General features: G+C 42.1%; 1 protein-coding gene across 1 annotated transcript; it reads right to left on the reverse strand.

Moving 5' to 3' along the window:
• Nucleotides 1-16756: 16756 nt before the first annotated feature.
• Nucleotides 16757-23703, reverse strand: DPPA4 (developmental pluripotency associated 4). The gene is made up of 6 exons (XM_045500976.1): nt 23627-23703; nt 21404-21560; nt 19947-20095; nt 19810-19860; nt 19218-19527; nt 16757-16956 (listed from the first exon to the last, which is right to left on the reverse strand). The coding sequence occupies exons 1-6, from the start codon at nt 23648-23650 to the stop codon at nt 16757-16759; spliced, it is 891 nt and encodes a 296-aa protein (XP_045356932.1). The 5' UTR covers nt 23651-23703.
• Between the last annotated feature and the right edge of the window lie 1212 nt (nt 23704-24915).

Consider the following 24915-nt stretch of genomic DNA (forward strand, 5'->3'; position numbering starts at 1 on the left):
GAGAATAAATTTGTTTTTTGTTTTGTTTGTTTTCTAAATATCTCTTTGGTATCATGGATGACAGTCACTATTAGGAGAATCTAAATTCAGAATCCAGACTCGTTAGGTCTGTCCTCCACCGTACTGGGTCATTCAGAGGATGTGGTTAGAACAGAGCATGACCATCATGGGGAAATGAGGTGGGGAGGGCAACTGTCCATGACTGGACAGGGAATTGATTTGGGTGTAGGTGCTCCAGTAAGAGTTGTAAATGTAGGTATAGCCCTACCAGCAAGTGTAGGAACTGAGCAGTTGCCCTACTCTCTGGGAACTTAAAGCTAAGTAAAGTAAGCCTAGGCTCCCCCCTCTGTTGTGTCATCAGTTACTTGTTCCTTCCAGAGTTTTCTACCTCTCCTTCTTTACAGATTCTTTGGTACCAGCACATAAACATTTTGAGCCTGTCCCACTTCAATGAAAGACTCTTGTGTGCACACCTGTATCCTCTGACACATTTAACTACTATTATCTCCCCCTTTCACAATTCAACTTTTTTGAACTTATCTTCTTACTCTCGTTCCTCTCGATCCATTTAATGGTTTTTTCTCTCTTTTCTCACTACCTAACCCCTAAAACATGGGTGTCCCATACAGTTCATTTCTCTTTTTTTTTTTTAATGTTTATTTATTTATTTTTGAGAGAGAGAGACAGAGTCAGAGCACAAGCAAGGGAGGGGTAGAGAGAGAGAGGGAGACACAGAATTGGAAGTAGGCTTCAGGCTCTGAGCTGTCAGCGCAGAGCCTGACGTGGGTCTCGAATTCACGGACCATGCGATCATAACCTGAGCCCAAAGTTGGGTGCTTTAACCAACTGAGCCACCCAGGCACCCCTATTTCTCTGCTCTTGACCATGCCTTACACTTTCCTGGAGCAGCCTCATTCATTTCTCTAATTTCAACTACCATTTACATGCTAATGACTCCTCCATATACTATTTGTAGCCCAATGTTCTTGCCTGTCTTACCAACCCGAGTCTTGGCATATCATATTATGCACTTCAAACACACTTAAAAAAAAAAACCTCATTGTTTCCCCCCGCAACTTTCAACCTCCTTCCAAGGCCCTTGAACATCATGAACTGCACGGATCCACTTATACATGGATCTTTTTTTATGCAGTACAGTACTTACTGTGAATATATTTTCTCTCTTATGAGTTTTTTTTTTTTTTAGCTTTTTAAAATATTAAGTAATCTTTATCCCCAGGAGCTTGAACTCACGACCCTGAGATCAAGTGTTGCATGCGCTACTGACTAAGCCAGGCAGGTGTCACTTCCTTGTGATTTTAATACCATTTTCTTTTCACTAGCTTACTTTATTGTAAGAATATAGTATATAAATCATATAACATTCAGAATATGCTAATTGGCTGTTTATGTTATCAGTATGGCTTCCAGTCAACAGTAGGCTATTAGTTATGTTTTGGGGGGGAGTCAATATTTATAAGTGGCTTTTTTATTGCACAGGGGTCTGCACTCCCAATTCTTGTGTTGTTGAAGGGTCAACTGTATTTCTTCTCTTGAGATGTATTACCATCCACTCAGTGATTTAAAGGCAGAAACATAACAAATGCCTTAAAACACCCCTTCTCCTTAAACTCCAAATTATCAAAGTCCTATGGAGTCAAACACCTACACTTTTTGCTTGATTTTTATCTCTCTTTAACTCTACTGCCATTTTTCTTGTCTAAAGCATCTCTAACTAGTTATTGAAATCTCTACTTGGTCATATTACCACCCAACCAACCCATTCTGGATGCTACAAAATACTGAGTATATGTGTAGGGTAGGCAGAAATTCATCCTCTACCCTTCAAGGTCTTCCAGCTGGACTAAGAATCAAATTTACACGAGACAGGTTAACAGGAGGAAAAAAAAAATTATGTGCACACAGAGGCCCAATCTTGAAATTGAGATCCAAAGAAATGATCAAGGTAGGTGATTTTTATACATTTTAGAAAAAGGACAATAAACTCATGAAGAATTGACAGGTTAAAGAAAACAAGACTTTTATTAGTAATGAATTCTAATTGGAATTTGGACTGAGGTAGATTAGTAGAAAAGTAATAAGGTTTATGTCTACAGCTTTCTCAACTGTAAAGTTTCCATCTTTGGTGATAAGGATGTCTTTTTAGTACAGGAAGAGTATCTCCCATATGGGAGACTTGTTCCCTGCTTTCAAGGGGCAGAGGAGCATCTGAGTGTCCTTGCAGTGGTTGTTTCCCAAGTACCTTCAATCCAAAATATTCAGTATAGGGGCGCCTGGGTGGCTCAGTTAGTTAAGCGGCCGACTTGGGCTCAGGTCATGATCTCGCGGTCCGAGAGTTCGAGCCCCGCGTCGGGCTCTGTGCTGACAGCTCAGAGCCTGGAGCCTGTTTCAGATTCTGTGTCTCCCTCTCTCTGACCCTCCCCCATTCATGCTCTGTCTCTGTCTCAAAAATAAATAAACGTTAAAAAAAAAAATTAAAAAAACAAAACAAAACAAAACAAAACACAAAATATTCAGTATACCCGGGGCCCCTACATATGCTACCTCAAGAGGAATTTATAACTAGAGAATTTGGGATTTGTGCACATCAGGGCATAATAGGAAGCAGTTTCAGAAGTGCTGAATTGGCCTTCCCACTATAATAGCTCTTAACCCATAAGCCAAGGACCCTTTGTGATGGGTTACTTCGACTGTTAAGTGTATCAATTCTAATCATACACTCAGAGCCTTGGTGAAATGATCCCTGGCTGTGTTCATAAAACCAGTGAGTGAGTCAGTGAGTCTCCTTGAGTTAGTCTTTTTTTTTTTTTTAACTTTTTTTAATGCTTATTTATTTTTGAGAGAGACAGAGCATGAGCAGGGGAGGGGCAAAGAGAGAGAGAGAGACACACACACACACAGAGACAGAGACACAGAATCAAGTAGGTTCCAGGCTTTGAGCTGTCATCAGAGCCTGATACGGGGCTCAAACCCAAGAACTGTGAGATAATGACCTGAGACGAAGTCAGATGATTAACTGACTGAGCCACCCAGGTGATCCTCCTTGAGTCAGTCAGTCTTTAGCCAGGATTTCAGCTGTTACCTGCATCCTTTAAACCTCCCCAATATAACAAAGGTAGGGGGTCATGATGATAATTTGAGTATAAATATCAATTTAGACCTTGTGCCCAATAATTTTTAAAATGTCTCATTTCTCTTTTCAGTGTAACATGGTTAAATAGCTATACATCCCTTTGGAGAAAAGACTAGGGAATCATTATGAGAAATAATTGTCATGGTAGTACAGGGTCCTTCCTCCCAGGAAACCAGCCATCTCATCACCTAGTAGGTCCTGGATCTGAAAATCAGTTCAGGTCTGGGAGCTAAGCAGACATGGTTACTTTTTACTAGGGTGGCTGCACTCAGCTTTCTGCTCCTCTATTCTTGACTTTTGATTGTAAATGTTAAGAATCATCCTTTTTACAATATATACATATATCAAATTACTATACTGTATACTTTAAACTTGTAGAATGTCATATGTCAATTATATCTCAATAAAACTGGGGAAAAATTTAAAAATACAAGTAGTTGACTTCCACATAGAAGAAGAAGACGACGACGACGACAACGACAATGACGACTATGTTGACTACATGAATGACTACTACTAAGTTGGGAAGGGAGAGGTGGAAGAGGAGGGGGAGGGGAGGTTGTTAAAGAAAAGCAGCAGCAGCAGAAGCATTCTTGTTGGCTGCCCATCTCTCCTTTGCCCTAGGGATGCCAGGCTCTGTTAACCATCTCCACTGATCCCCCAGAGTCAAGTCCCCTTAGCTGCCCTCCAACCTTCCTGGTAATTGTGGCCTCCTGGTTTCTGCTGGTTAAGTGACATGATCTAACTCATTTACTTCAGAGCCCACTATGCCCGGAATGACATTAGCAAGCCCAGTTCTGTGACTGCCTTACCTACCATCAGCCCTCTTTGCAGAGGACCATTGCCCTTCTCAGCAATGCTTGTGCCCTCTCTCCAGCATGTTTCTCATGGCCTTAGTGAATGCTAGGTCCTCTGTGCCCTCCTGAGGAACATCCTCTGCTGGGTTCCTGGCCTCACATAACATATCCATCCCTGCATGTCTACATTCCTGTCTTCATATTCCCTCCTCTACCTTTTGCCAGGGCAGTGTGGGCATTCATACTTTGCTCAGTGCTAGCTGTCACTGTCTCTGGGCCTCTAAGAATCATCCTAGTAGTAAATTTGTCCCACCTACTAGGATCCTCACTAGGATGTTAAATTCTGTGCAAGAAAGTACCCCCCAGGGGCAGCTGGGTGGCTCAGTTGGTTGAGCATCTGACTTGAATCATGATCTTACAGTTCATAAGTTCAAGTCCCGCATCCAGTGCTGACAGCTAATAGCTCAGAGCCTGGAGCCTGCTTCAGATTCTGTGTCTTCCTCTCTCTCTACCCCTCCCCCTTTTGCACTCTGTGTCTCTTCCTCTCTCAAAAATAATCATGAAAAAAATTTTTTTTAATTAAAAAAAAGTGCCCAAGACAATAAATTCTTGCTTATCTAGTGCTGAGCTCTGGTCCTTTCGATCAGTTGCTCTCAAAATCTAATCTGAGAATTATCCCCTAACTTCTGCCAGTACATGCTGGCTAATTTCTGCAGATCCTTTAGTGTATGTTCTCTTCCTTCCCTTGCGAGGCCCTTCCCTAGCTGGGTTATGCTGGAATTTAACTCTCAGTTATTGGCCTAGTAGCTGGGAGAGGGGTTTGGAGGAATTTTTGAGGGGGTCACCTGTTACCCTGTTACCTTTGAGGGGAAGGAAATCTGTGCATCATCCTGCAGCCCAGAGGTGGTGCTACATTTTACTAGGGAACCACAGACCACCTCTGTTAGTTCTGAGAATTATTAGCAATCTACAGAGTTGACACTCTCAGCGGCATTCATTTCAATGTCCCCATCCAATGTTTCAGGGTCCAAGATTTGCCCAACCAGGTTGCTGACTTTAGCACAACAGACCTGCCTTTGCTAAAATACTAAGTCTCAGTAGCTCTACAATTTTAGCTATCAGAGCTTCTGTTTGCGGCTCGGCTATGTCCATTCTTCTAACATGAGATCCATGGGCCTCTGTAAACTACAAGCTCCTTGGCTTTCATATCTCATCCTTAGTCTTTCAATGTTTGCTAATGGTCCTCAGTTCTTCATTATCCCATCAATGAACATTACTACAGCTGACCAATAACCAGCCAATTCCACTGTATTTATAGATCCCTTAACATCTATATTTCCCAAATGCTTGTATTACTTCATTTGCAAAGATATTCCCTACCAGGACATTTTTTCCCATCACCTCCACTAAAATCTCCAGCAATTAAACCACCTGTGTGCAAGGGACTAACCATCCCTTACATGGCATTCAAAATTGTGTCCTTTTATGTTCACCAGCAGGTGAATGAGCCAGTTCCAGGATCCCACCTTATCTATTTTCTGACTGCTCCTGGCACTACATGTATTTGTTCATGTCCTCCAAGAAGCAGATGCCAAGACAAGATAAGGTGCACAAGAGACATGCTATAGGAAACAACTACGAAGGAAAGGAGAAGGGAGTCCGAAGGCTGGGAGAGCTACCAGAGCATGATGAAGCTTTAACCTCTGTGAAGCAGAGGGAAGGGAGTTTGGGGAGGAAAATTCTTGAACTATAGTGCAGTTGTAAGAAAGTTTTTGCAAGGTTGACAAGGAGTCCTCGAGTCTAAGCTACAAGACTGCCTTCCCTTAAGAGTCCCTGCTGCAGTTAGTGGCTGGGAATAGCAGAGTTTTAGCATAGGCACGAACTGCATGGTGAAGAAACTAAAGTTGGGGCCACTAACCAATTACTCTCCCTGCAGTACAGAGCTGGAAGGCACATTTGCATGATCCCATCATGTTGAGATACTCTTTCTTTGCCTGAATGTCCTGAAGTCAGGGAAGAAAAATAGGGTTTACTCAGACATTCCTCTGCTGAGCACATCAACACTTTACACTTCCCTCTGAAATTATAATTACACTCAATGATGGGTAAAGAACAGGGCCAAATCACTTGGCTCAGAAATCAATTCGGGAAAAGTGTTGACATTTGCCAGTAGAAAGAGAGCTATGGCAAACGGACAGATGCCTTATGGGAAACTATTTTCCAAACTATGGACTGTTAAATGATAAGTGGCTTAATCCATCACTTTCTTTCTATTTGAGGCGTAAACTTGAACTCCTTCCCTCTTCCCGATCAGCACTTTTTTTGAGATTTTATTTTATTATTTATTTTAAAGTTTACTTCCTTTTTGAGATACAGAGGGAGTGTGAGCTGAGGAGGGACAGAAGATATGAAGCAGGCTCTGTGCTGACAGCAGAGAGCCCAATGTGGGGCTCAAACTCACAAACAGCAAGATCATGACCTGAGCTGAAGTCAGAGGCTTAGCTGACTGAGCCACACAGGTGCCTCTTTAAGATTTTAGTTTTATGGGGTGCCTGGGTGGCTCAGTCGGTCGAGCCTCCGACTTGGCTCAGGTCATGATCTCACGGTTCGTGAGTTGGAGCCCCGCATCGGCTCTGTGCTGACAGCTCAGAGCCTGGAGCCTGTTTCAGATTCTGTGTCTCCCTCTCTCTGCCCCTCCCGTAGTCATGCTCTGTCTGTCTCAAAAATAAATAAACATTAAAAAAAAGTAAAAAATAAAAAAAGATTTTATTTTTAAGCAGTCTCTACACCCAACGTGGGGTTCGAACTTACAACCCTGAGATCAAGAGTTGCGTGATCTACTGACTGAGCCAGCCAGGCACTCTAAGCACTATTATTATCAATCAGTTTTACCAGAGAGTTTTTCGGTCCAGGACTGTGAAGTGGTACTAACAATAGTGAAGACTACTGCTATAAGGTTCTCTGATCCTAATCTCTTTCTTAAATATAATCGTTGCGCAGCCTCTTGATCCGGGTTATTTATCACAATCCTTTTAGCTATGTCAAGAGTTGTGGCCACTCGAGTCTTCATTCCCTTTCAGGTCTGGGCGGAGGCACTGCAACTGCCTAATATCAAGCCTCGTCTTGAATATGACAACTTCTGTTAAAGTGAGCATTGTCTGCAAGTAGGTCTTGTGATCAGTGTCCAAAAATGAGGTACTACACTTAAAAAAATGTATGTTGGGGTGCCTGGCTGCCTCCGATGGAAGAGCATGCTACTTTTGATCTCAGGGTTGTGAGTTCCAGCCTCATGGTTGGTGTAGAGATTACTTAAATAAATAAAACTTTTTTTTTTTTTAATGTTATTTATCTCAAGAATTCAAAACACAGGTGGAGGCAGGATGGGCCATGGAGAGAGCCATGTATGGGAGTTGAGACCGAGAATAATGTCCTCTCCTCCTTCCCCATCCTTCTGCTTCTCTGGCCTCACTTTATACAAAATTAGGCAAAATAATTCATTAACAGAATTATGACTTTACATGGTTACTGCCTTCCCAACAAGTGACTTTTTTTAATATGCATTTTACAGAGTCTCAGTTAATAAAAGGACTCACATTCCCATCTTTGTCCTGAGCAGCACAAACTCCCAATTTACTAACCCTGCTATCAGTGCTCAACTTCTTTTTTGGCACCAGCTACATAAAGTGTCCCCAGATAGCCCATCCATTGGGGGGCACACTGGTCAGCCAGGGAAGTATTCTATTTGGGGCAAGTTAATATTAAAGAACAGGAGCTAAGAAAGATTTTAATAAAACAGGCATAGATCATGTTTGCATAGACCTGCAATTTGTGAAGTGTATTACATATAATTTCTCATTAAATCTTTACAATCCTTTGAGATAAATACGATTATGGTCACTTAGGTAACAGGTACTCAAAATCAACCAGCAACTAAAATAGCACAGTTGGTAATCAAACCTAGGTCATACACTCCTTACTCCCTTAATCTTTGCAGGTCATTAACAGTTTACCCAACACACACGCCTGCCATATTGTATTGTTTTGTTTTTGGAGACTCTACCCTCAGGTCAGGTCATTGCACATCAGGTTGTAGCCATGTTATCACCAACTATCTCAGGCAATGAAGGCACATAAATACTCAGTTAACAATTGCCTTCATTTCACAACACTTAACATACTACATGCACCCAACTGCATTGCATTACTGCCTTGTTCCACTTTGCAGAACTCCCAACACACAGCTGCATTCTACTTAAGTCTAGGTACCTTTGTTTTATTTTAATTAATTAATTCTTTTTTTGGGGGGGGGGAGAGAGAGAGAGAGAAGCAGGGCTCGTACTCACTTGAAGCAGGTCTCAAGCTCAGGAACCATGAGATCATGACCTGAGCGGAAGTCAGGTGCTTAGTGACTGAGCCACCCAGGCAGGTTCCCTTTCTTTTCTTTTTAAAGTAGGCTCCGCACCTAACATGGGGCTTGAACTCACAACCCTGAGACTAAGAGTCACATGCTCTACCAACTGAGCCACCCAGGCACCCAAGTCTATGTATTTTCTGACAGAGGAGCATGCTTAAATGCAAGAAAAACAGCTGTCACTGACACATTAAAACACAATACCAAATATCATTTTCCTAGAGTTATTCCATTCTTTTGGGCCTATAATATGCCTGCCACTCTGGCCATTATTTATTGGCTCAGAAAAACCATCAAAATTCCTGTAGGGAGGGGCACCTGGGTGACTCAGTCAGTTAAGGGTCTGACTTTGGCTCAGGTCATGATCTCATGGTTTGTGAGTTCAAGCCCATGTCAGGCTCTGTGCTGGCAGCTCTGAGCCTGGAGCTGCTTCAGATTCATTTGTCTCCCTCTCTGCCCTACCCCAACTCATGCTTGCTCTCTCTCTCTAAAGCAAACATTAACAGGGGCTCCTGGGTGGCTCAGTCAGTTAAACATCTGACCTCAGCTCAGGTCATGATCTCGCAGTTCATGAGTTCAAGCCCCACATCGGGCTCTCTGCTTACAGCCTTGAGCCTGGAAGGAGCCTGCTGCAGCCACTGTGTCTCCCTCTCTTTCTACCCCTCACCCACTCACACTGTCTCTCTCTCTCTCTCTCTCTCAAAAATGAATAAGCATTAAATTTTTTTTTAAATAAAACAAACATTAACAAAAAATTAAAAACAAAATTCCTATAGGGAAAAAGATTCCTTATGGGATTTTTGTTGGGCAAGGTGACATACCGATTCTAAATTTACGTAGAGAGGGTTCTTCAAACTCAATAAGAAAACAAATGATTCAATAAAAAATAGGCAAAGACTTTAACAGCCACTCCACCAAGAAGCTATATGGAAGGTAAATTAACACCACAATAAGATACCATTATTCACCTATTTCAATGGCTAAAATCTAAAAAACTGATCACATCAAGTGTCAATGAAGAAAGCAACTGGCTATGATACATTTCTGCTGAGAATACAATTATGTGACAACTATTTTGGAAAACTGTGGCAGTTTCTATTAGAGCTGAACGTACACTTAGTGTATGACTAAGCAATCTCCCTGCTTGGATATTTACCCCAAGAGTGAAACTTGAGTGTTCACATAAAAACCACATGAGAAAGTTAATAGTGGCCTTAATTGGTAATCGCCAAAACCTAGAAATAACCAAATATCCTTCAACTGGTGAACAGGTAAACCTATTATGATACATCCACACAAAGGAATACTACTACTATTCATCATAAAAAGGAACAAACTAATGATACATGCAAAAACATGAGTTAGTCTGCAATGTACTGTGCTAAATTAAAGAACCCAGATTTATTCTATTTATAAGACATCCAGGAAAAGACAAAATTGTAAGAACAGAAAATAGATCACTGATTTCCAGAGCTGGAAGGGGGTAGGAGTTGACTTGAAGAAATTTTCTGGAGTGATTAGAGTCCTACACCTTGTGTATGTAGTTACAGGACTACACGCATTTGGCAAAACTTATAAGACTATACATTAAAACGAGTAAATTTCACAGCATATAAATTATGCTTCCATAAACGTGAGAAGGCTAAAGAGATTAAATAAATTCCCAAAGCCACACAGTTACTGAAATGGCTAATAAGTGTCTGGTAATTACAGATAACCTCAGTTCAGGAAACAGAGATAGAAACAGAACATAATAGGACATAATACAAATTACAGCAATTATTCTTGGCTGAGTATCTATTTATCACTTGCCTAACACCGTAATTGTTTTACATGCAAGTTTTTTTTTAATCTAGCCACCCTGCAAGGGTGGTCTGCTATCTTCATTTAAAAAACCTAGTAAACTGAGCTTCAAGGATGTGAAGTTGAACTTATATCTAGCTACCCCATAAGTTTAGGGCTCTTGTGTTCTTAATAAGAAATGTGGTGACTTCCAACCAGTATGTGCAAAAAATGGTTATTTTTAATGTTTATTCATTTCTGAGAGAGAGGAGTGAGCAGGGAAGGGGCAGAGAGATAGGGAGTCAGAGAATCTGAAGTGGGCTCTATGCTGACAGCAGAGAGCCTGAGGAGGGGCTTGGAATTCACTAACCGTGAGATCATAACCTGAGCTGAAGTCAGATGCTTAACCGACTGAGCCACCCAGGTGCCTGGTATATAAAAAGTTGTAAGAGATGGAACATATCAAAGGAGGTTATCAAAGAAGTAAGATTTAAGCAGGGTTGAGTAACTTCTAACAAAAGGCTCTTGGCTTTTTGTTTTTAAAGATGTTATTCTCTACACCCAACAGTGGTGCTTGAACTCACAACCCTGGATAAAGAATCACATGCTCCACCAACTAGCCAGCCAGGTGCCCCCAAGGCTTGTGTTCTTTAGGACAAAACAAAGGTCTTCTGTTGTCTTGGCCTACATTCCTTTCTAGTCTCAACCTAGATCTGTGTTCTCAGGTTCTGAACTCCCAACATACTGACCCTCCAGTTTCTTTGCTACTCATCTCAGGATCCTCACAGGCCCTTCCAAAGGGTCAGAATTCCTTTCTTCTCATTTCCAGTTCAATGCTTATTTGCCCTTCAATCTGATGTCAGCTCAAAACTTTCAGGGAAATATTCCCTTAGGTAATGGACTTAGAAGAGATTAATAACATTTGGAATAATTTACTTCCTCCAGGGCTTCCAATGTAGGTGGTGCCATAGCCAGAAAAAAGATAACCCAAGCAAATCCTTCTGAGAAGTGTCTTCTGGACCCAGTGATGTCATTTTTTGTAAGCCAGTATCTCCCCCTACTCTTGTTTCATTCCAGTACTGAAGTTCTCCTTTCTTATCCTTCCAAACATGGTAATTTCAACAATGTTCTTATCCTGCAGGAAATGATGACTGAAATATTGGGTGATTACTGATGTTTTTAACACCTTTGGACTTCACATTCTAAAACAGGAAGATGGCGTGCTGGAAAAAAAGACAAATCTTCCTGCTAAGTAGTTTTAAAAGAACTTGCTAGAGACCTTCTAAAATACTACCGAGATATATTTTTTTCTTAAACACTTACTTTTGATAGAGTGAGTGGGAGAGGTGCAGAGAGAGGGGGACAGGATCTAAAGCAGGCTCTGTACTGACAGCAGAGAGCCCAATGTGGGGCTCGAACTCATGGAACAGTGAGATCATGACCTGAGCCGAAGTCGGATGCTTAACTGACTGAGCCACCCAGGTGCCTCTAAGAAACCTTCTAAACAGAATACAAAACAGAATTCTGGGTGCTAAACACAGCAGAACATTTTTCTTCCCAAGAAGTGAGTCAAAGCAAGAAATTATTTTCCCAGAGAATACTGGGTACAATCAGAGAGTGAGTATGTAGTAATACTTTTAGATAGAGGACAGAGACTTTTTTTTATACTGATTTCTAGGTAACTTGTAATTCATTCCTTTTACAGTTCACTTGAAACCTTTCCACATATCATTCACTGAACAAACATTTATTGAGCACCAACTGTGTCAGGCTGTTTTAGGAAGCTGTGATAACTAAGTGCAAAAAACTGACAGAAATTCCTTCATACTATTAGTGGTAGACCATCAATAACAAATATATATTTATGTTAGAGGAGATAAATGTTATAGAAAAGTAACGAACTCGAGCAGCGTGAGGAGGCTAAATGGTGCTGGTAGGGGTTGAAAAACAGCTTATGAGGGGGTTCAGAGCATGCTTTTTTTTGACCAAGTTACATTTGAAGAAAGACTTAAAAGTAAACAAAGTTAACCATATTGACTTCTGAGGAAAGATCATTCTGGTCAGTGACAAGGTCAAGGAACAGCAAAGGCAGAGTGTACTGGAGATGGGGTCAGAGGTGAGTGGCATGGAGTAGGAAATACTGAAGTAAGGCTTTGGAGGAATTAACGAGGACTTAGGTTTCTCTTCTGAATGAAACAGGACCCATAGAGTTTTGAGCAGGGGATCATGAGCTGACTTGTATTTCAAAAGGATCTTCTCATATATGCAACCAAGTATTTTAAGTTATTTAAAAGTTTTCAGATATAAAAGTTGTTATAACACCTGTGCATTCTCTCATCAACCAAGTGATAAATGCAAATCCTGTGGCTATGACAACCAAGACATTAACATTGCTGTAATATCGTCTAATCCCTACTCTATATTCAAATTTCCTGTTGTTCCCACCAATACCCTTTTAACTAGAGGAACTATAATTTACCATTCAAACCAGGGCAGTTTAAAAAAAAAAAAAGTGATGGGGCACGTGGGTGACTCATTCGGTTAAGTGTCCTTACTTCAGCTCAGGTCATGATCTCACAGTTCAAGAGTTCAAGCCCCACGTTGGGCTCTGTACTGACAGCTCAGAGCCTGGAGCCTGCTTCAGATTCCCTGTCTTCCCCTCTCTCTGCCCCTCCTCTGCTCACACTCTGTCTCTCTCTCAAAAATGAACATTAAAAAATTTTTAAAAAGAATGATATATGGCTTATACATGGTAAAATATGTACATGCTAAGTACATAGCTTGGTGAGTTTTTACATAGGATAAGCCTAAATAACTGCCATCCAAAGCACGGTAAGCTCACTTAAGGCTGAGACAACAGGTATAATAATCAGGACTGCCTGCCTCTGGATGAGTAGATGCATATTAAATCTTTTTGGTAAGAATAGCATCAGTGATTATATTCCGTCAGAGAACACATTTTTGTTTGTGTCATTCTTGGTGATAAAATGAACACGACATAGCCGACCTCATTGCAAAATCTACATTTTGAGGCACTTCCTTGCAAAAGCCCTTCCTTGCAAAATCTACATTTTGAGGCACTTGATCAGGTACGTGAATTCCAATTCAGTGAATTAGTATTTTAAAATTTTCCCCATCTTCTCCTTAGGGCTGGGATCCTTGGAGATGTAGCCACTTCCAATTTTGCTTCCTGGCAGGGAGTTCATAGACTTCCTTCATGCAGATCCATTTGCCTCAGCCAGCAACATCTTGGCAGAACCTCTAACTTCGAAGCTCAGTTACTCCAACACCAGCTCTTGGGAGTTTTATGTGTCCATATCCCTTTGGAGCTAAGAGAAATTTGGAGGGCTGGCTCCGGATTTCTCCTATTGTCATTTCCACTGGACCTCATACCTTGCACACACAATGCTTGTGCACTTATGGGCAGGCAGATCTGCTACTTCTGTTTGGAATTGGAAATTTTGGAAATTTTCTTTCCCCCTGGCTCCTCCAAACATCAAGATCATACCCCAAGTTCCTTCTTATTAATAAGATGAAAAAGTCAATCACACTACCAAATGTTTACTTACCCTTCTGAAATAGAAGTGACCTTAACTGTTCTTTTAAGGTGGGAGACTGAGCTGAGCCTCGTGGAGGAGTGGAGGGGTGGAGTGGAGAACGAGTGTGTTTCCAGTGCTGGATTTCCATTCTCTGGACTCTGACTCCTCTAGAGGCTGCTAACCTTCTCAGTCTCTTGACTTCAAACTGTTAAGTACTTTAAACCAATGGGAAGGCAGGCCCTGTTTGGGGTCCGAGGGTAACATCTGCAACCCACCAGGCTGTGTGTCCTGTCAGCAGGAAGCATGGAGGGTGGAGTGGTTTCCAGTCCAGCTGTCAGTGGCACCACTGAGTTGATGGTAGTTTCCTTCCTACCATCAATTGTAATCACAGTCGTACCCCTTTTTCTGGTATCGTGATCTCATTGGAGGCTTTTCATTAACACCTTATTCCTAGAAAGCAAACAAAATGCTTGTTTTTTATAAAGATGAGAAACAAGACATATTAAGTTATACCCTTGAAAACAGCCAGGAAACCCACTGGTGGACTGCCAGTAAAATTGCTCTTAAAGTGTAGGATAGTGGGTGGAGAGCATGTGACCATATCATCAAGGTGTGATAATTAGCCAAGTTATGTGTCTGTAATATGTTCCTGCCCTGTGCAGCCCATGGGCAGGAGGGGCCCCAGAGTGGATCTTTTATTATTTGCCCAGCAGCCTCAGTAGATCATGAAAGGACTCTGCAAAGTGACCTCAATTTTATTCAACTTGCTTGGCAGCGGCAACTGTGGCAGGAAGCAGGACAGGCAGAAGAGAGAAAAGACAAGTTCATGCTCACATACTTCCTCCTGTGGGAGACAGTAACCATGCCAGGGCCCCAGGGCTCCCACCCCCTTTAGGCTTCTGTGCCTAGCTAGCTGTCCAAGACCCCTGGTGTTCACTAGTCGTGACACCAAGGATGGCCCCCGTGCAGACCAACAGAGGATGGCAGGATTGTTCCAGGACGATAGAGGGCTGGGGAGAGGGATCTCTGTGAGGCAAGTCTGGGCTATACCAAGTCCCTCTGTTCAGAGGGATCATCTTCTTTCCACCCTCCCTCTCCGTTCAACCCTCTCCCAGACTAAGCCCAGAAGCACACCTAGGCTCGCCCTTGCAACACAGCACAAACGGAAAATCCCTTTAAGCATCTCATTGCTGCACCTCTCCATTCGTGCTTTCAGATCCCTCCAATCGTGCTCTGTCTCTGCTCCTCATAGTCAAGCATCACCAAACCACCTGTATCCTTGACTGCTTTGAATCTTATATTATCCAAGCAAGTATATCATTTGTACCTTCCTCAGCTTCATTTGATATTACTTAAAAGCCAGATTCTGATTTGACACCTCTCAAAGATGCTAGGCCCTTAAAACATATCAAAAATAACTTTCCCACAAGATTTTTCTAACCGATCTCACTCCCTTCTCTCCTTGGCAATGTAAGCCTCGGTACTTGCTTCAAACCCTTCAGTGGCCCATTTCGCAAGAAAGAGCTGTGCCCCTCCAGATTCCTCATCCCTCACTCTAACCCTTGATATTGTTTGCAAAAGTTTGCATATGTACCCTTTTCTTTAAAACTGCACTTAAAAGTGCAGGGTTCTCTATAAAACTAAATACAATGGTCTTCTGGAATAAAAGTTTCTTTACTGGCATGTAAACTTCTTTATGGCTTTTCAATTTTAATACCTTAGGTGATTTTTGCACACCTTCCTGTCCCATTGGCTCCTCATACAAGCGATGTGGAACCTGAGGCCAGAAAGTGAAAGCCTCATGTGTAAAGGTATGGAAATGGAGGACTTCAGTGGAGGACTGCCCCCTCCCTGTGTCAATGCTTCAGCTCGTGCTTGGAGACAGTAAAACTGTACTTAATGCATTTCACCCCACCCCCATTTGTCAATTGCAGTGGCTTATTTTAATAAAAATATTTCCCACCCTTATTTAGAAACAGCAATCTTAATTAGCTAGTCTAGTTTACACAGAAAAACACAAAATACCAGGCCCCTTCCCCCCTAGAGCTATTCCTCATCAGCCACTCAATATGTTGATATCAATTGGCTTAGAATTTAAATTACAGAGAAAGTCCTTTTGTAGCCTTCCTTCTGTTCTCTTCATAACTGTGCTTCTAAAGTTGGTTGTTTGGTGATTACAAAGATATTTCATTGATCACATCACATAACTAAATGATATCTTTTAAAAGAACACCATTGGCTACTGGATAAATTCTAACATTCAAAACATACTATATAATTAGACTCCAACCTAATGATATTTCTTAAAATCTATAATGCTCAATTTGAGCCCAAACTGTTTTTTTTTCATACATTGTATGTTTCCATCTTTACGACTTTGCTGAAAGGAATTCAGCTTGCTGGCCTAATTAATACCCACAATTGGTTGAATACTTACATATGTCAGACATGGTGCTAAGCACTTTATATTTATCAACTCATCTAATCTCCACAATACTTCAGACAGGCATTATTATGCCCATTTTGTAAGGTGAGGAAGCAGACTCATTTTTTTACCATATTCTGTCATACTAAAATACAGTTTCTACTTTGGCCTAACTTCTTTCAGCCTTGGCTTTGGTCCCTATACTAAAAAATAAGTTCTCTCCTTCTTTCCATCTAGGCAATTCTTCCTTTAAGTAAAGAAACCTCTTTGATACAAGTCATCCCATGGCTTTTACAGGTGTTTATATACCAGTCCATCCACATGAGACTACAGTCTACTTAAAGGGTTGTGTTGTCGTTTTGCTAGTTATTTCTGTAAAGTGCATATACCTATCATATAGTAATGAATCAATATTTGTTTCTCCGTTATTATGGGTGGGTCTCTAGGTGGAAGCATTAAACCCTGACCTATAAATGCTCTTTTTCCTAGGAATACACTTAACCTAAGTAATAATTTTCTTAGAACTCTTTACTGACAACTTGTACATGAAATACAGGGCTATTTAAGATTAACATGGGTCTCCTCCTCCCCCTCCCCCCCCCTAAAAACCAGGTGTCCAGTTTTAGTTTGTAGAAAAGCACCGGGTAATTACCTCCGAACACATTTGGGGCACAGCATATTGTCTTCCAGGTGTGGGGGTGGAAAATTACAGGCAGGTAGCAGAAAGAGGGCACACACTCTCCCCTGTTTTTCAGGCACCCAGGCTTGCCCTGCATGAAACTGTAGGCGAACCCAACCCTCTGTGTCTGCAGGCAGACTTTTCCCATGGACCACACACCACCGGACACCTGGGGAAGGAAAGAGAGGGAAGTATGAACACAGCATGACCAAAGTCTAATGTTCTTTTGGTCGAGAATGTATCAAGGTCTTTTGTTTCTTCTGCTTTTCTCAAGTGCCAGCCCCAGGATATGAATCCTAGCTTAACCTACTCTGTCCTGCTTCCTTTTAGAAAATAATTCAAAACAGTTCCTATGAAAACTTAAAAAAAAAAAAAAGCCAAAAAAAAACCAAAAAAAAAAAAAAAAAACAAACCTAAAAGTATAGTTGGAAGGGGTACTTTCCCTCTCTCCATCCTAGGTTTGCAATAGGGACTCCTTTTTTGGGGGAGGGGGAGACCTCCTTAACAAAAAGATCCACCAAAGAAGATCAGTTTATTAACATGTATGGCACTTATCACTTGGAAGAAACCAACAAAAATGAACTCAAAATGGTGGCTTTTAATTCCAGTTTATGTAACATCTTTTACAAAGAACAATGAATTTCTAAAGAAAGGACAGGACAGGGGTGCCTGGGTGACTCAGTTTGTTAAGCATCCGACTTCAGCTCAGGTCATGATCTCACGGTTCATGGGTTTGAGCCCCACATCGGGCTCTGTGCTGACAGCTCAGAGCCTGGAAACTGCTTCAGATTCTGTGTCTCCCTCTCTGCCCCTCCCCTGCTCATGCTCTGTCTCTTTCTCTCAAAAATAAATAAACATTAAAAAAAAATGATAGGACAAAAGAAAGCAGTTTAAGGCTGGGGGAGGAAGGAGGGAAGGCGGTGGGAAGATAAATCTACAGGAAGGAACTAAGCAGTAAGTTTTGTTTGCAAGAGTCTTTAGTGCTCTCAGTTGATTGTCTGCAGCCAAAAGAGAAATTAAAATCTGCCTTTAGGTAGTAAAAAAGGATGTTTTTCTGGGTTTGCTGCTCCTTAATTGCCATCAGCTCAAAAACAGTTTTTATTATAAATTTTAAAACAATTTAGAATAGGTATAATTTGGTGTGATATATTCTGGTTTTCTTCAACAGAAAGACTAAACCAGAACAGTCTGGCCTTCATGAAATAGACTTAGTGGTCTAAACAGGCATTGTATTGTGCTAACCAGTTTATAGTCTCCCTTAATTTTATGTCCTGTAATTCTTACAACATTATGAGGCAGGTATAATTATTAACCTATTTTACAATGAGGAAACTGGGAACTATATTAGACAACTAGTTAATGTCATTCACTTAACAGATGCTAGAAGATCCAGGGCTTAAGCTCAGGCAACTGTTTAGAGGCTACCTTTATTTTTAATTCCATAAAAAAGGGGAAAGAAATATAGCGCAACAGATTGCCACTTCCTTCTGATGACATCAATAATTCACAGTAGTGGTTCTCAAAGTGCGGGCCCCAGACTACCATCATCAACACTGGCTAAAAGATTATTAGAAATGAGAATTCCCAGGGTGCCTGAGTGGCTCAGTTAAACATATGACTTTGGCCCAGGTCATGATCTTGAGGTTCATGGTGCTGACAGCTCAGAGCCTGGAACCTGCTTTTGATTTTATATCTCCCTCTGTCCCTCTCTGTCCCTCCCCCGCTTGCGCCCTGGGTGTCTCTCAAAAATGAATAAACATTAAAAAAAATTTTTTTAGGGGTGCCTGCGAGGCCCAGTCAGTTAAGCATCTGACTTCAGCTCAGGTCCTGATCTCACGGGTCCTGAGTTCAAGCCCTGTGATGGGCTCTGTGCTGACAGCTTGGAGCCTGGAGCTTGTTTTGGATTCTGTGTCTCCTTCTCTCTTTCTGCCCCTGCCCCGCTCATTCTCTGTCTCTCTCTTAAGAATAAATAAACATTTGGGGCGCCTAGGTGGCTCAGTCGGTTAAGTGTCCGACTCCAGCTGAGGTCATGATCTTCTGGTTTGTGAGTTTGAGCCCTGCGTAGGGCTCTGTGCTGACAGCTCAGAGCCTGGAGCCTGCTTCAGATTCTTTGTCTCTCCCTCTCACTTCCCCTCCCCTGCTCACGCTCTGTCTCTCAACAATAAACATTAAAAAAAATTTTTTTTAAAGAATAAACATTTTTTAAAAATTAAAAAAAAAAATTTACTTAAAAAGAAAAAAAAAAAAAATGTAAAATTCTCAGGCCCTATCACAGACCTGAATCAGACACTTTGTGGGTAGGCGTCAGGAATCCACCAGGCCTTCAGGTGATTTTGACATACCCCAATACCCTAAAATTGATTGGAGGTTAGTTATCAATAGCATTTTTTCCTCAACTGGACCAGAGGCAGATCTCAATATTGGGCTTACCATAGGCATCTTGTGTTGATTCCACTGTCTCCATCTTCCCAGCCGTGGATGCAATTCTGGACCAGGAGGCAAACACAGCATCCGGGGCTGAAGTTGTCACAACCACCGTTTCGACTCCTTCCGGAAGAGGATCAGACCCAACGAGGGCCTGCAGCCCACCCTCAGGGGGAGCAGCCACTTCAGGAGGGTGGGTTCCATGAGAAGAGCTCTTTTTCTTAGAATTTTCCAGAAACATTTCTCCCTTGTCCATCTTTGACCTTTTTTGTGATGGTGTGAGAATCTTGGCCTCCTTTGCAGTGAGGGGAATGTTCTTCTACAAAGAGGGTTGGTAAGGTTAAGGTGCTGTCAAAGTTGGCTAAGTTGACAATAAATTAATTTTAAAAATAAAATAACATTTTTTCTTTAAAAAATAAAAGTTCAGCCTCATTTTTATTACTCTGTGCATAGTTGGTGAGAAGGTGGGGAGGGGGTGCTGTTCCTCCCCACAGGGGAGGAGTGGGGCCGGAAGGAGGAGCTAAGACAATCCCTCCACTTTTTGATGCTAAAACAGGTAATTAGAATGAGAACTAAACCTTCCACACAAATCACTTACCATTTGATTCGGGTAAGCAAATTCACACAGCCGCCTATATGCATCTAATTTCTAAGACAAGAGAAAAATGAGTTAACAGTCTAGTAAGGTTCCTACTCTTCCTCCCGGGAGCAATGCCTCCCACCCCAGGCCCTCACCTGGCCTTTGGTGCTCAGCTTCAGTTGTTGGCACCAGGCCCGCACCACGTCTCTATGAAGCAAGTTGACTGGTGGCAGCGTGGAAGGTAATGGAGGAATAGGGATTTTCTTCCGAATTCTTACTCTTGCATTGTCTTGTGCTGTCTTTTCTGAACAGGAAGTTGGAGGAGAATGGGATAAAATCAGTAAGAACTCACTTTTGTGTAGCCTTCTAAAGTGTCAAAGTACAGGGACGCGTGGGTGGCTCAGTTGGTTAAGTGTCCAACCCTGGTCATAATCTCACGGTTCGTGGGTTTGAGCCCAGAGTGGGGCTCTGTGCTGACAGTGTGGAGTCTGCTTGGGATTCTCTGTCTCCATCTTTCTCTGCTCCTCCCCCACTCACATTCTGTCTCTCGCAAAACAAATAAAATGTCAGAGTACAACTTAGTTCTCACAGTCCAATCCCCATTATATAGTTCAATGACTTACAAAAGAAGACCCCCTAACCTTCCAGGGACAGAACCTCAAACTTAGGACTGATTTGATTCTTATGAATATCCAGTTTTTACTTCCTGAAACCCCCCACTTGCTCCTTTCTGTGAGCCTTAACCCACAGACTCCAAGGAGATTGTACTAGAAATCACATTTCTGGTCCAGGTTAATGATTGAAATCTTAAACCTCACATCGTCAATCATCAGTGGTACTTTGTCCTCTCACCAAAGAACAAAATAAGCCACCCATTCCCATAATTATGTCAGCCCACCCATCAGGGCAGGGCTCTGGTCTCACTGCACACAGGTTCCTCACAGACTCCCACTGTTCAGGAAAGACTTCCACAAGACACTCCCAGAACAGTCAACTAGAGGGCTACACAAAAGTGAGTTCTAATTATTCCATGGAAACTATAAACAAGCCTTCACCCCACCCAACCTGAGCCAGCAAAATCTTGTCCTCAATTCTTAGAAAAGGGAGCGGAGGGTTGCCTGGCTGTCTCAGTTGGTAGACTCTTGATGTCAGGATCGTGAGTTTGAGCCCACGTTGGGTGTAGAGATAACTTAAGTAAATAAATAAATCTAAAAAAGGAAGGAAGGAAGGAAGGAAGGAAGGAAGGAAGGAAGGAAGGAAGGAAGGAAGGAAGGAAGGAAAAGAAAGTAGAGTTTCCAGTGGATTTATATTTATAGCAGTCTGTCCCTAAATCACGGCACATTGAGATCCTTAACCAAGTAGCCAGTGAGGGCAAAATGATGATCAGAACCAATAATGTTGTTGGAGTTTGGAGACCTGAAGACACCAGTTTTAATACAGGTGCCTGAAAGAAGGCTTCAGGGAGATGACACTTAAGCTAGGTCTCAAAGGAAGAGGAGGGTTTTCAGAATACAGGACCAATTTTCTTTCCTACTTTTCTACTCTTTCAGAAAAGTTCCTCAGTCTTCTTAAACCCAAGATAATGAGATTTGAGGACTTGTAGCGTTCTTACCTTTGTCTTCTTTCATAGATCTTTTTTGTTTGGTCCCGTTCACTGAGGGTCTTGGTAACTTTGGTTCACCAGAAGCTTGCTGTTTCTCTGTGGCTTCTCTTGATACAGGTTGGGATTTGCAAGCGAAATAGTCTTCCCCTGACTTCTTTGTGGAATTCTGCTGAGAGAGGAGCCAGTCAGTTTTCCCTCGGGTGCCCGACCCACCACATACACTACCTGCCTTGAGATTGCTCACATCCATGGCACCAAGGCATTCATTGCACACCACTGGCAGTATGGATTCTCCTGTGGCAAATCTTCTTAATATCCAGGTTTACTTATAAGATGGGGAAGCAATGATGGGGAAACGGGGGGGTGGGGGGGTGGGGGGGGGTCTAATTTGAAAATATAAGAAAAGACAGAAAATACGGATCCAAACAAAAGTAGAAGAAGCTAGGCTCTTTACTGGGGGTGGGGGCAGCCCTTGTAATACCCACCCTATCCATTATCTCTCACCTGAAGATATTCTTCCCCCATTCCTCTATTCTCAGCCTCTTCCGAAGAAAGTTTCCCCTACTATTGCCAGAAGGATTCTATATACTCATTCAGCGGTTTCTGTGTTTAGCCTGAAGATATACAAATGTCTTTAATTCAGCATATCAGCCTCTCCATTGCCCCAAGGGCCAGAGAATTCCTTTCCAGTCTGTTTCTGTTGGCCTGATGGGTTATCACTCACTCCACCTCAGTCTTTTTTTTTTTTTTTTTTAAGTTTTATTTATTTTTGAGAGAGAGAGAGAAAGAGAGAGAGACAAAGTGTGAGCAGGGGAGGTGCAGAGAGACAGGGAGACACAGAATACAAAGCCGACTCCAGGCTCTGAGCTGTCAGCACGGAGACCGACAGGGGCTTGAACTCCTGAACCACAAGATCATCACCTGCACCGAAGTCTGAGGCTCAACGACTGAGGCACCCAGGAGCCCCTCCACCTGTCTTCTAATCACATTCTTAAATCTTTCTCTCTTTCAGAATCTCACTTCGAGTATTCCTCTGGAAACCCTTTGTAACCTTTTCAGACCAAGTCAAATCTCCTACATATTGCCTCATTCCTCCCACTTACCAGTTGCAGTTTTACGCTTGCTTGTGTGATTTGGTCAATGCTTGTTACTCCATCTGATTATAAGCTCTATAAGGGTAGAATTTCTTTCCCTTTCATCATAGGCACTCAATAAATATTGGTTAATTGAACCAAAAGAAACAACAGTAGGAATATAGTGATTTGAGAGAGAAACTAACATTTGTTGAGCCTCTACCTTACTAGGGTGTTGACATGTTTCTTATCTTCATTTACTCCTTACAACAAGCTGGTGACAATTTATTACTTTGTTTTTTGGACACAGAAGTTGAGGCTCAGAGGCCGCGTAGTTTAGGACATGCAGGAAGGCACTTCACATAGACAAGAAAGCCTGGATTAGCTCCTAAATCTCAATCTTTTCCAGCATCCCCAAGGAGGGAGTACAGGACAAATTAACATTTGTATGCTATTTTACATCTGTATAGCAATTACACATTCTTATTCAAATTTCACTTTGGCACAGCCTTACACAAACTACTCACTTTGGGGCCTCGCAAACCTCTCAAAATGGCAAGGACAAAAATGATGGTTCCAAAGAAAGAGACTCTAGAGAGTGCTCAGGTTCCCCTGGCACACAAGTTCGATGCTTCTGGAAGTCTTAAACCTCTCTACCTCTAATTTCCGTCTGCGGGGCTTGTCAATATATCTGGCTTCTGATTATCTGCTAACCCCAGTGACCCTGGGAAAAGACAACTTCAGACCCAGCACTTTTGGTTGGAGACTGATGTCTGTTGAAGGCAAATTAAATGATCTAGTTCTCTCCCAACCTCAGCTCAATGACCTCTTCCTCAAGTTTTCCCCTTACCTCCCCTTTCCTCCTGCTACCACTTCCCTCCAGCCCTGCTACTTAATTCTTCTTTCGGACAGGATAAAGCACCTTTTCAAACCCAAACAGGAAACCCCATTTCTTACTGTCTCCTCTCCCCCAATATACCAGGCTGCGATCATCATTTAGAACTTTACTGTGTTTTTTCGTTTTTTAACAAGAGGAGAACATTCTAAGGCACATTCTTTTCTCCTCATAATTCGGATCAAATATGCTCAGCAGGAGAGAGAAATATATGAGGAGACTCTCAAAGACAGATAGAAACAAACCCAGTAAAATTGTACTTACCTTTTTGCCTTTTGCTTTCTCCATATCCAAAGAGAAGTCAAGGTTGACAAAAATACACCCTTACTTCTGAAACAGCCCTGGGCGCGAGACTCTTTTAAAAGTCTCCTCCCACTCACTGTCACCCAAGGGCGGTCTTCTTTTTCTCCTCCCCTCCCCCTCCCCCACAATTTGTGAATGCCGATATTCATGAGTTGACTCTTGTATGAATTAATAATACCATTCCTACCCACTTTCTGTGAGCTTTTTAACATAATCAATTACAGAGTAGTTCAAGAGACTTTAGGGAACTCACAACTCCTTCAGAAAAATTCCAAGGCAGAAACAAAAGTTGCTAGAGACTTCTGAATGGGATGTGTGAAGGCATTTAATGATGCAACTTGTGGAAACAATAGAATTCCAGGGCCAGACTGGTGGTTTGAAGAAAGCAAAACCATCCTCGTGTTCCACACACATTTTGTTTCTTAAGCAAGCTACTCAACCAATCACAGCTCCAGCTTTCCATCTGTACTTACAATAACCAGCACCTTCCTGTCTACCAACAATTAAGAAAAATAGTTTTTAAAGCCTATTGAGTGTTTGTTATGTACCAAATCTTAGGTTTAAAAGTTCACAGCCATTATTTTATTGTCCTCTAATTTATGGATGACACAAGTATGTATAAAATTATACCGGTAACTTGCTGAATGATGCAGTAAGTGAGAGACCCAGAAATCAAGTCTTGGTGAGCTTTATTCTACCCCTCAAGACTTACTAACTTACTAACTCCTAAGCAAGGTCAAGATTCTCTCTTTAAAAACAGTGTGAAAATGCCTCCTGCTCAGATTGCTTCTCCCTGTCAAACTGTGGAGGATCAGAAATGTGAAGCGAAGGGGAATTTCCTAAGTTAAGAAGGAGTGAGGGGCGCCTGGGTGGCGCAGTCGGTTAAGCGTCCGACTTCAGCCAGGTCACGATCTCGCGGTCCGTGGGTTCTAGCCCCGCATCGGGCTCTGGGCTGATGGCTCAGAGCCTGGAGCCTGTTTCCGATTCTGTGTCTCCCTCTCTCTCTGCCCCTCCCCCGTTCATGCTCTGTCTCTCTCTGTCCCAAAAATAAATAAAAACGTTGAGAAAAAAAAAAAAAATTAAAAAAAAAAAAAAAAAGAAGGAGTGATTGTGGGAGCGCCTGGGTGGCTCAGTCGGTTGAGTGTCCGACTTCCGCTCAGGTCATGGTCTCGTGGTTTGTGAGTTCGAGCCCGGAGTCGGGCTCTGTGCTGACAGCTCAGAGCCTGGAGGTGGCTTCAGATTCTGTGTCT

Source organism: Leopardus geoffroyi, chromosome C2, assembly GCF_018350155.1.
Source record: "Leopardus geoffroyi isolate Oge1 chromosome C2, O.geoffroyi_Oge1_pat1.0, whole genome shotgun sequence".
Taxonomy (NCBI): Eukaryota; Metazoa; Chordata; class Mammalia; order Carnivora; family Felidae; genus Leopardus; species Leopardus geoffroyi.